The sequence below is a fragment of the Misgurnus anguillicaudatus genome, chromosome 25, assembly GCF_027580225.2.
Source record: "Misgurnus anguillicaudatus chromosome 25, ASM2758022v2, whole genome shotgun sequence".
Taxonomy (NCBI): Eukaryota; Metazoa; Chordata; class Actinopteri; order Cypriniformes; family Cobitidae; genus Misgurnus; species Misgurnus anguillicaudatus.
In genome coordinates this window covers 1,373,387-1,386,354 of record NC_073361.2, presented here as the reverse complement: position 1 = coordinate 1,386,354, position 12,968 = coordinate 1,373,387, and the positions used below count along the sequence as shown (strand labels likewise).

General features: G+C 40.1%; 1 protein-coding gene across 1 annotated transcript in view; it reads left to right on the top strand.

The window, feature by feature from the left end:
- The window catches only part of LOC129425983 (uncharacterized), a 39,978-nt gene extending 28,408 nt beyond the window's left edge, over positions 1-11,570 (top strand). The window contains exons 2-7 of the mRNA XM_073863605.1: positions 8,868-9,017; positions 9,145-9,290; positions 9,447-9,583; positions 10,979-11,072; positions 11,150-11,261; positions 11,350-11,570. Of these exons, the coding sequence (XP_073719706.1) occupies positions 8,868-9,017; positions 9,145-9,290; positions 9,447-9,583; positions 10,979-11,072; positions 11,150-11,261; positions 11,350-11,570 (860 nt within the window). The remainder of the gene's footprint in view (positions 1-8,867; positions 9,018-9,144; positions 9,291-9,446; positions 9,584-10,978; positions 11,073-11,149; positions 11,262-11,349) is intronic.
- The last annotated feature ends 1,398 nt before the right edge of the window (positions 11,571-12,968 follow it).

Sequence of the window (12,968 nt, the reverse complement as noted above, 5' to 3'; positions counted from 1 at the left end):
ATCTCAAGTTCCTTAAATTTTGACTGTGGAATTAGTTCATCATCACTCTCACTTGATATTTCATCATCCACATTACATTTTCGTCTTTTTGGTGTCGAATGAGTAGGATATATGGGTTGGTTCCTTTTCAAGGCTTGTCTCTTCTTAAAAATATTCATCAAAAATGCCTGTCTCCCTTCCTCAATGCTTGCCTTCTGGGCTGACTGAAAAAAAGCAAATAATAAGCAAAGTCAGATAAATAGAGTTCATTCTGCAGTATGTTTTAATTTTACCTACAGCTTTATCTTAAGCTTCCTTTCTCTCTGATGATTGGTTCTCCGGTGGATCTTTATCCAGCAGCTTTGGCACTCAAACCCTTTTTCCCCTTGCCAACACGTTTTCAATTTCTTCTTCAGTGTCTAAAAAAAGATGATTATCAAGGAAAGATTTAGGTATTTTTCTATTACAACAGGCTTTTTTACAGTATATTAGGTGGCCCTTTTACTTATTTAATGTATTGTTTTCACATGAAGCAATGTTTTAGTATGAGGTGACGTGCTCCTGAATGCTCAGCGGGAGAGCATTGTGTTAGCAGGGTAAATGGTCAAGGGTTCGAATCTAGGGAACATCCTGATAAAAATTGCATTACCTTGTAATATACTGTAAGTCGTAAGTACAGTAAATGTGAACATTAACGTTACATTAACTTACCTGAGGGGGTAATTTAGTCAAACCCTGCTTAAAAGCCAGTACAAATGCATTTTTTGCGATAATTTCCTATTGTTTTTGGAGTAAACGTCAGACCGTCTCAAACGTTGTTAAATAGTCTAAGTTAAGTAAATAATGTTAGCACCTTTATAACAAACTGCAGTTGCTAAGTAACGTTAACTTCTAACTTTATATTAATGTCAATTAACGTTAACCTGGCCTCAATGACTTTTACGCGATATCTTGTCTAACACTTTATCAAATGTATACTGCTGTTGTCGACATTTCTGTTATTAAAATGAATAACGTTATATTTAAACACCTGTGCTGAGGCGCGTGCGGCACAGGGGTTGTGATTAAAGTATCGCGAGACCAACCGGAAACAACAGGTTTTGAATCTCTCTCGCGATACTTACACGTCTGCGCATCACATCTGTATGCTGTGTGGATTCGAGACGTTACAATGTTCCTTCGAAATGTAATATCCCAAAACTTTCTCTTATATTTTCCTATTTGCTTCTTTTAATAGTATATAAATTAAATATTTTATATAACATTTTAGTCTACTAGCGTAAGACTGAAGAGTTTTTCCTTGAGGAAGCAGCATGCAGCTTCTACAAAGGGAGAATGGTAAAAAATGAAGATAAAGCTGTCTCTGCACATTTTACACCAATATATTTCTAAACATAATTTTTTTCTTATATGTGTTTTAAAACTTTCTTTTTACACAGGACACAGGTCCACACAGGCTATGATTAACGCATAGTAGAACATAAAGGGAGAATAGTGGTGAGTAAACGTTCAACAGAGAGAGAGAGAGAGAGGCCCTTTATGGGCTAACCTTAGGGCCTCCAACAGGTTTTGCTGATTGGCCCTTTAGCGCTTGCCCTGCACAGGAAGCCATCACACAGCAAAATCCCCAGAGTTAAATGAACACTGCTGGATGTAGGCTATATATTGTCCCAATCTTACAAAGTGTAAAAAGTAACACTGAAGCAGAATTAAAAGCTCTGTCTGAAACCTAAAATTGCATTTTACATCTTACTTACACTCATTTTCTTAACTTAGGTTTAGATGTTGACTGTTTGACTTAAAGTCACTATCATTGTGATCAGTGTTTGTTTTGGTTGAACTTGACTCTTGACTTTTACCGACTTCGTTTTTTGACTGCTATAACTTTCTGTGTTTAAAACATTTTGTTATGGCAAAGAAAAGACAATAGTACAACACTTTCGATTGTGGTGGTTTGTACATAATATCAATCATCATAAATAAAACTTTTAGAAAAGATTTATTAATTTAGTTTTTGCTCGCTCATCTGAAATATTTTTTTGTTAATAATAAAATATAATGAAGAATCAGATTATGAATCTCAAAAATGGTGACAAAGAAAATAGTAAAAATTGTCATTAATTACTCATGCCGTTGTGCATTTTGGGAGTCCTGGATGAGATTTGTAATTTGTTGATACCCGGCATGCATTGCAGCATAAAGACTTCATTTTATTGTCACCATTGTTGCGATTCATACATTCATGATGTTTGTGTGTCTACATTTTACAGTGCTTAATTTTTAAGTGCCAGTGTATCAAAATTCTTTAGAATGGCAAACTGACATGAGAGTGCTGGATCTTATAGTATCACATTACTAACAGAAAAGGATACTTTAGATAAGCATACCATTTATAAATACATTTTCTGGATGATGATGTTTAGGCTTTATGTAGTAACCATCACCAAAGAATTGCATTGTTGTCTTTTCTTGGTCATAACAAACATGTCTTATACAGACAAAGTAATAGCATTTTTTAAAAAACTGAACAGTAGGAGTCAAGAGTCAAGTTTAACCAAAACAAACACTGATCACAATAATGGTGATTTCGCATGAAACAGCCAACATCTAAACTTAAGTTAAGAAAATGACTCTACAAGTAAGATGTAAAATGCAATTTAGGTCTGAAACAGAGATGGCGAGAAAGAGGATAACAGAGCTTTTAATTCTGCTTCGGTGTTACTTCTTAACACTCTGTAAGATTGGGACAATATATACATCCATCAGTGTTTATTTAACTCTGTAGATTTTGCTGTGTGAGGGCTTCCTGTGGGCTAACTGAGGGCTGCCCGTGCAGGGCCAGCGCTAAGGGGCCAACGTTTTGCCAATGACCAAACCTGCTGGGGGCCCTAAGGCTATGGCCATATGGCCATTGAAGGCTTGCTTGCAGGGTATAGGCCAGTGTTCATTGATCCAAAACAATTTCACATTGTTTTTGTTTTGAAGAAAGGAAGAATGAAGAAAATGAAGAGTTATAAACGGTACCTGGAGCCAAATGCCAATTACCTCTTGCCAAGGACAACCAGATTCAGATCAAATCATCCCTACACTCACAGCAACACACCTGGGCCATCAGACAGTCACAACAATGCACCTGAGCCATCAGACAGTCACAACAATGCACCTGAGCCATCAGACAGTCACAACAATGCACCTGGGCCATCAGACAGTCACAACAATGCACCTGGGGCTATCAGACAGTCACAACAATGCACCTGGATTTGCCATCAGACAGTCACAACAATGCACCTGAGCCATCAGACAGTCACAACAATGCACCTGAGCCATCAGACAGTCACAACAATGCACCTGAGCCATCAGACAGTCACAACAATGCACCTGAGCCATCAGACAGTCACAACAATGCACCTGGGCCATCAGACAGTCACAACAATGCACCTGAGCCATCAGACAGTCACAACAATGCACCTGAGCCATCAGACAGTCACAACAATGCACCTGAGCCATCAGACAGTCACAACAATGCACCTGGGCCATCAGACAGTCACAACAATGCACCTGGGCCATCAGACAGTCACAACAATGCACCTGGGCCATCAGACAGTCACAACAATGCACCTGAGCCATCAGACAGTCACAACAATGCACCTGGGCCATCAGACAGTCACAACAATGCACCTGAGCCATCAGACAGTCACAACAATGCACCTGAGCCATCAGACAGTCACAACAATGCACCTGAGCCATCAGACAGTCACAACAATGCACCTGGGCCATCAGACAGTCACAACAATGCACCTGGGCCATCAGACAGTCACAACAATGCACCTGGGCCATCAGACAGTCACAACAATGCACCTGGGCCATCAGACAGTCACAACAATGCACCTGAGCCATCAGACAGTCACAACAATGCACCTGGGCCATGAGACAGTCACAACAATGCACCTGAGCCATCAGACAGTCACAACAATGCACCTGAGCCATCAGACAGTCACAACAATGCACCTGAGCCATCAGACAGTCACAACAATGCACCTGAGCCATCAGACAGTCACAACAATGCACCTGAGCCATCAGACAGTCACAACAATGCACCTGAGCCATCAGACAGTCACAACAATGCACCTGAGCCATCAGACAGTCACAACAATGCACCTGGGCCATCAGACAGTCATAACAATGCACCTGGGCCATCAGACAGTCACAACAATGCACCTGAGCCATCAGACAGTCACAACAATGCACCTGAGCCATCAGACAGTCACAACAATGCACCTGGGCCATCAGACAGTCACAACAATGCACCTGAGCCATCAGACAGTCACAACAATGCACCTGAGCCATCAGACAGTCACAACAATGCACCTGGGCCATGAGACAGTCACAACAATGCACCTGAGCCATCAGACAGTCACAACAATGCACCTGAGCCATCAGAGAGTCCCAGCAACACACTTGAGCCCTCAGATACTGACCTTTTCAATCAACATCCTGAACTAGAGGAAAGAAACGTGCTATATGGCAGTGTAAGAAACTGTGAAGAAAGTGAGACAAATGGCATATGTTATATGGGTGATGTACAGGTAGGAAACCTGGGTGATGTACAGGAAGGAAACCTGGTTAATGTTACTGAAGAACTTAGTGAAAAAGAAGGTGAGACAAACAGGAATGTAGAAAGAATGGAACTAGACCAAGGAAATAGTGTAAAAGATATTGAAGGGCATGAGGGAGACAGTGAAACAGAAAGTGATGGTGTATGTAGTGAAGTGGATGAAACTGAGATAGACAGTGATTATGGAGAATAAATTTTTGTTTTGAAGAAAGGAAGAATGAAGAAAATGAAGAGTTATAAACGGTACCTGGAGCCAAATGCCAATTACCTCTTGCCAAGGACAACCAGATTTAGATCAAATCATCCCTACACTCACAGCAACACACCTGGGCCATCAGACAGTCATAACAATGCACCTGGGCCATCAGACAGTCACAACAATGCACCTGAGCCATCAGACAGTCACAACAATGCACCTGAGCCATCAGACAGTCACAACAATGCACCTGGGCCATCAGACAGTCACAACAATGCACCTGAGCCATCAGACAGTCACAACAATGCACCTGAGCCATCAGAGAGTCCCAGCAACACACTTGAGCCCTCAGATACTGACCTTTTCAATCAGCATCCTGAACTAAAGGAAAGAAACGTGCTGTATGGCAGTGTAAGAAACTGTGAAGAAAGTGAGACAAATGGCATATGTTATATGGGTGATGTACAGTAAGGAAACCTAGTTAATGTTACTGAAGAACTTAGTGAAAAAGAAGGTGAGACAAACAGTAATGTAGAAAGAATGGAACTAGACCAAGGAAATAGTGTAAAAGATATTGAAGGGCATGAGGGAGACAGTGAAACAGAAAGTGATGGTGTATGTAGTGAAGTGGATGAAACTGAGATAGACAGTGATTATGGAGAACATGATGATGAAGATGAAGAAAGACAGCCATGTGCAGATGATACTGGTCCAAAATTTGATGTAGACCTAAATGTTCCAATATGCAGATTTCTTACACTGACAAAGGCTGAACTCCTACTGCTACTCATAACATTCATACTAAAGCACAATTTAGCATTTACAGCACTGCTTGACCTGTTGAATCTGATCAACTTTGTTTTCTCCAACACTGTGCTACCAGCCAGTAATCATATGCTTAGTAAGATATTCAAACATTTCAGTAAAAAAACAGAGCTTCATTTCCTCTGTTAATTCTGTCAGTCTTATCTAGGCAGTCACAAAAAAGACAGTCAGAGGAAACACTTTGTTTGTTCAAACTGTCAAAGATCAAACCGTACCCAACATCTAAAGAGTCCAAGTTACTTTGTAACTTTACCAGTTGACTCACAGGTTCAGTCACTACTTGAAAATGAGAAATTTAAAGATTCACTCAATTTCAGATTTACAAGAGCAACATCGGAGAATGTACTAAAAGACAATTACGATGGGGACATGTACAGAGAGCTGTCACGCCCAGGTGGGATTCTGGAAAGAAATGATAACCTTTCATATGTGTTTAATTCTGATGGAAGTCCCTTATACAAAGCCTCAGGCACATCAATTTGGCCAATACAACTGGCTATAAACGAAATCCCCCCCGTTGATCGTAGAAAACACATGATACTTGCTGGTCTGTGGCACGGGAAAGGAGAGCCAAGGATGGATATTTTCCTACACAAATTTGTTGAGCAAGCCAAGAAACTGGTCACTGATGGTGTAATGTGGTGGAACAAGGTCGCAAAATCGTGGATGAAAAGTAGGATTGTAGGGATGTGTTGTTGTGTTGATTCTGTTGCTAGACCTCTGATGCAAAACACCACCCAGTTTAATGGGTATCATGGTTGTGGGTTTTGTTACCATCCAGGAGCATACATTTCTGGAGCAATCAGATACCCTGTAAGTGAAGAGCAACATGCTGACAGAAATGCAGCAGAAATGATCCATGACATGGAGGAGGCTGTTAGAGGTGGACAATCTGTCCGAGGGGTTAAAGGCCTATCACCTTTAGTCAATTTACCTTATTTTGATGTGGTTTCTGGATTTGTGCCAGATTATATGCATTGTGTTCTACTTGGTGTGACTAAACAACTGTCAAAAATGTGGCTGGAAGAATATGGCAGTGAATTTTACATTGGCTCCCCAGACAATCAGCGTGTAGTGACTGCACGGTTGTCTAAAATAAAGCCCCCTCAATATATTTCCAGACTTCCAAGGGATCTCAGTGAAAGAAAGTATTGGAAAGCTGCTGAGTGGAGAGCTTGGCTTCTTTTTTATGCAATACCTTGCTTGAAAAATGTTCTGCCATCAAAATATCTTTGCCATTTTTCGCTACTAGTACAAGCTGTTTACATACTTTTGGGTGACAGCATTTCTACAGAGGATGTCAATGCAGCCGACCTACTACTACTTGAGTTTGTTTTTCGCTTCCAGATGTTGTACGGAGAAAAGGCTATGGCATTTAATGTCCACTTACTAAATCATTTGTCAGTAAGTGTAAAAAATTGGGGACCTCTGTGGGCACACTCAGCCTTTAACTTTGAAAATGGAAATGGGAAGCTTGTAAAACTTGTTAAAAGTGCAAAGGGAGCACCACTGCAAATTGTTAACAAGTTTACTATGAGTAAAACTCTTCCAATATTAGCCAGCACAGAAACAATCAGTGAGAGCACAAGCCAGTTTTGCAGAGATTTGACAGAAATGGACAGACTAAGGTATTCTCATACAGTTGGTGATACTTGCTTACTTGGATCTGTTGTAATTGCTTCACTCAGTCCTGAGGAGGAGAATGCTTTGTGGCAAATTATTCCAAATGTATCTACTGGTGTAGAGTGTAACATCTATAGCCGCCTCATTGTCAACTCTCAAGTCATTCACTCAATTGATTACTTACGACCAGCCAGGTCAAATGACACTGGTGTGCCTGAAAAATTGAACATTTGGCATTGTGAGCAAGATCTTAACTTTGTGTACTGATGATTCAGAGAAATGCAGTGTTGTTAAAGGAAATCTGTCCTGTTGATGTGCCCCTTTTGCAGAATGGGAGATCAAGGGTTTTTCTTCCCCACATTTTGGTGTGCTCCTCTGATTGCAGTCACACACAAGCAATTCTGCCAACTGAAATAGTAAAAAAAAATGCTTGCACATAAACTTCACAAATGAAAGCTACATCTGCATGTTTCCAAACATAATTGAAAGGGATATTTAATTTAATTGAAAATGTCAGTTTTAAGACAATCCTTAAAGGAACAGTATGTAGGACTGTGGCCAAAACTGGTATTGCAATCACAAAACGTGTGGCTAAAACTGGTACTGCAATCACACAACTGGTGGCCAATACACAAAATGACAACATAAACATCAGTTGACGGCTGCAACTCCACTTTTTAAATGACAATATCCTGGCCATACCACTGTTGTCAGTGATATAAGTATTTGAAATGAAAATGATTTCTTAATGTCTAGTGACATATCAGGGCCATTTTATGAAAAATTGATATAAATTTCTTACATACTGTTTCTTTAACTATAGAGGAGTGTAAGGGTATTACACAAATATGATATTGTTTTCTGATCTTACATGTTTAAAACTATTAAAGGGTGTAATATGGTATTTTGCTTTGATAGATGTATAACTTGTGAGTTTGTTTATTATAAAAAAGTGTGACGATGCACACAAACAAAGGTAATTCTGTTCTTACACATGTATAACATTTAGAACGTTCTGCTTAAATATGAACTAGCATGAAGGCTTGTGTTATCTATATTATTATACTGTATTTTACTGTATTGTAACATATTAAAAGTTGCCTGTTTATTCTGCATGTTTTATGTTTTGACCTATGGCTATATATACATATATTATATATGGTGGGGACATGGACCAGCTTGGGTGTGCTGGCGGGGACCTGGTCAAGCTGGTGGGGACCAGGTCGAGCTGGTGGGCCAGCTTGCTGAGCTGGTGAGGCCAGGTCGAGCTGGTGGACCAGCTTGCTTAGCTGGTGGGGACCTGGTCGAGCTGGTGGACCAGCTTGCTGAGCTGGTGGGGACCTGGTCGAGCTGGTGGACCAGCTTGCTGAGCTGGTGGGGACCTGTTCGAGCTGGTGGACCAGCTTGGCTGAGCTAGTGGACCAGCTAATGACCAGCTTGGACCAGCTAATGTCCAGCTTGGACCAGCTGATGACCAGCTTGGACCAGCTAATGACCAGCTTGGACCAGCTTAAACCAGCTTAAGCTGGTATTAGCTGTTTTTTCCAGCAGGGTGAGGTAGACTTAAATATGAACCTTGATTCTTGTGAGAAGGGAATGCATGGTTTTTTATACATTTTTTTTAAACAGCTTGTCTAAAATTCAGCATACCAGAAAGCAGGCAGCCAGACATTAAAGTGTATGACCAGTCAGACACAGAAGTTGACACAGAGGTTTTTGAAGAAATAGTACAGGAGTCACCTGGAAATCTGAGAATCATGCTGGGCAATGGAGGACTTGGTATTCATTCAGACAATTCACAAATTAGTTATAGTTTAAAGGCTGGAATAAGAATATTTATTGTCTTAAAATACTGGTAACTTTTTCTTGTAATATGTTTTATATTTTGTACCAATTTCATGAACAGGTGCCTCTCAGTCACCATCATGCTCAGGTGCATCTGATGACACTATCATCTTGAATTTCACAATGTGTGACCCTGTTGAAGAAGCCGTCGCTACTGAAGGAAGCCAGCCTAAAAGGCCATGCCACATAAACTATGAGGCAAAAGCGGTAAGTGGTGGGAACTGTTAAGTCCAAGTTGCTTAAATTGTTAAGTCCAATCTGAATGTTGTTTCCCCATGGAAGTGTTCTTTAAGATAACAGTTTTTCCATAATTATTACATATGGTTTTACAATAACAGAAAGCACATTTTATTTCACCTTTAGTTGATTGAAAAAATCTTAACAACAAAGCCTGGTGGTGAACGCATTAAGCAAGAGTATGGTAAAACCAAATCCCTGACCGATGCCACCAGAAGGCAGATGATAAACATACTTGCTGCTGAGATGACAGAAACACATGGGTAAGCATTAAAGGACAAGTTGGGTATTTTACACTTAAAGCCCTGTTTTCAGATTTGTTTATGATGAAATAGAACGATTTTGACTGAAATTTCGACATATGCGGCTGCCCCGAGAATTTTCAGGTGTTTGCGGTTTCATCTCCCACCTCTATAATGGCTGTATAGGTGCACTGAAACAGTCCTTCCTAAAATACATTAGACTTTCGTTTACAAAGACGTGAAACTCACAGAGTGGTCAAGGGTGTTCACTGATATGCTCACACAAAAATCGCTGCAAATGTTGCTTTCCAACAAGTGTTTTAGCGTTCGTTGTTAACTTGTGGACCTATTTTCCCAAACGCCTCACACCCGTATATTCTTCCGCTGAGAGCTTGAATAATAGACACTCCAGCAAAGTTGGGGGCGATAATCCGCCTTTGCCAATTGCAAGAATACAAACAAGGTTCCCGGTGTGGAGTAATACCGTACCTCACAGCACATCTAATACAAGTCAATGGAGTTGGCAAAAACTATGATACAACCTGTTGGAATGCATCTTTTGCAGCGATTTTTGTGTGGGCATGTTAGTGGGCACCCCGACCGCTCGGTGGGTTTCACGTCTTTGTAAATGAGGGTTTAAGGAAGGATTGTTCCTGTGCACCAAATTAATTATTTATTACCTCCGCAAGCGGTCACAGTTTAATACAGTTAATGCGTGATACAGTAAATGCATAGATAAACAGCGCTGTCAACAGCCATTTCATAAGCTATAACAACAAAATATGAATTATTCTGACATCAAATAACGTTACCAGTTAAGAAATTCAATGATATATAAGCCGTTTTGTTTGTTACTTTCCTGAATGTAGTATTACAGTCAGTGATATTACTTGTAAAATCTCTTTGCTAACTATTTGGATTGCTTAAGGCTACAGGTTGCTGATATTATATCCCAAAAAAGGCACTTAATCCAGCTGTTTTACTCTATAAACTATGTACAACATGAAGCCAACTCCGCTATACTGTTCTCTCTCCCGCTCCGTTACCTGGCAACCCCATTACTGACGAAATGATAGGGGTGTTTGGAATGGTCCATGTATTGGGGATATAGTTTCTACATTATTCATTAAATTAATATTATTCTTCACTCTTTCAGGCCCCTCTATTTATGACTTTGTATGCAAAGAGGGACTGATTGGGATGATTATTATTCTTATAAGGGTTTGTTCAGTTCAGTAGTGTTGTAGTAATTATGTCAAAAACAGAAGTATAACAGTAAATAAAAATCGGATCAGCATATCGGTAAAAAAAAGAGTATCGGTCGATCTCTAGTTATTATTTTACAAATATTAATTATGTAAATTGTGTTGTGCAATGTCATTTGAGTGTGATGTTAACTTTGAATTCTTATGCTAGGACATCCCCCCCCAAAAGTGTCAGAGTGATGTATGCACAGGGGATAGTAGCTTTGTTTCCCTATCTAGAAGACCCATACTCACAACATGGATATGCAAGTAAATGGGTTATTGCAACATTATGCACATATTCAATGTTAATAGTACTCCTTTATAATTTATTTATCATTAGGAACATTACTACGATCCAGAGAGTGGTTCAGGATACCTTGCATGGCGATTGAAGACCATACAAAGAAAAACAGCAGAGGAAAGAGGTGCCTCAGTCAGCAAATCTCCTAAAAGTATGTTAACTGATCAGTGACATGTGATTATATTGGTGACCTGTGAATTTTACAGAAATTTGTTTTTAACATTTTATTTTGTCTTAAGTTGGTGGGCCAGGTCGTGTTCGTCAGCCTTTCAACGTTGACAGAGAGCCATTTGATGAGGATGTGGAAGCAGCTATTGCTGTTTTGAGACACTCTGCTGATGAAAAGACTGTCCGTGAGAAGATGAAAATGACCTTCATATATCGGCAAGCAATGGTCAACGATGAAGCCAAATCATCAGATGTCTTCTTTGTAGGTGATCACTCATCTCACAATAGATAGCTTGTACAACCTAATAAATAAATAAACTAAATCCTCATTTTCGTCAACACTTCAAAGCATGGTAAATGCTATTAATATTCTTAAGAAAAAGTTTTAATCTCTCCTTACTCGTTTACATATGTGCAGCAAACCATGAGCCGGGCATAAACTTTCAAAAACAAATGTCACGTATAAAATAGAAAAGGCTACATATAAGGAAAAGAAACGCTACTCTGTGCACATACAAACCACAATACAAGGCCAAAACTTCAAAACTAGACCAATAAAACTCAGAATTGCTATTAATATTCTTAAGAAAAAGTTTTAATCTCTCCTTACTCGTTTACATATGTGCAGCAAACCATGAGCCGGGCATAAACTTTCAAAAACAAATGTCACGTATAAAATAGAAAAGGCTACATATAAGGAAAAGAAACGCTACTCTGTGCACATACAAACCACAATACAAGGCCAAAACTTCAAAACTAGACCAATAAAACTCAGAATCGGGCCATTAATTGCCAAGCGCAGAGGAGTGATTTGAAAGTTATGTATGGCATTATGTCATCACTTGCTCGGCCCTCCTGAGGTTTCTGAGTCGAGTAGGGGAGTACTGTGAAGCGCAGACAGGCATCAGGGAGATGGCTGGCGCAGTCACGTCCCCGTCTCCCCTTTACTCCCTTGCTCGTCCGGATTTCAATAAAGCTCGGTGGGTATAGATTTGTGGTGTTAAGCCCACTAGTCGGGGGCGGGACTTCAGTCCTTAAAAGGGTGTTACTGCATCCATTTCCAAAAACATTCGCCGTCCCGTGCATTTTTCTCGTTCTCCCTAAACTAAACTGTGCAGAGTCTGTCACTGGGATGACGTTGTATCTTCAATACGTATATGTACATGTGTGTGTGTATATATATATATATATATATATATATATATATGTTTGTGTATATGTACATGTGTAAACATATGAATGGCCCCTAAGCTAATTGGGTTTTGTTTTTCTTTCTTCATGTCTCGTCCTTGTCTCCGAGGACAATGAGACAAACACACCCAGTTCCAGTAAATGTGAAAGTCGGCACACCTCTGACCCACCGGCAGACCTTCAACGTGATGCCCAGCTGATGCATGACCAACGACCACCGGCAGAACCCGCTTAACCTCCGCCTAATCTCCTTAATTGTTTCAATGTATATATAAATATATATCCCAAGGGTTTTTCCCTCCTAGGACTTTTTTTTACTTCCCCGGCTGAGCCTGGGGTTTTTTTCTCCTAGGGGGTTTTTCAACCCGGGGAGGCAGCCTTCTTGGGCTTAACTTAGCACCCTCTTCTTTACGTTACATTAGCAATACGCACGCTTATAATGTTGATTCATAGCCGCAGCAAATTTAGCTGCTTGTGCTATCGTGTATTATGTTGTGCT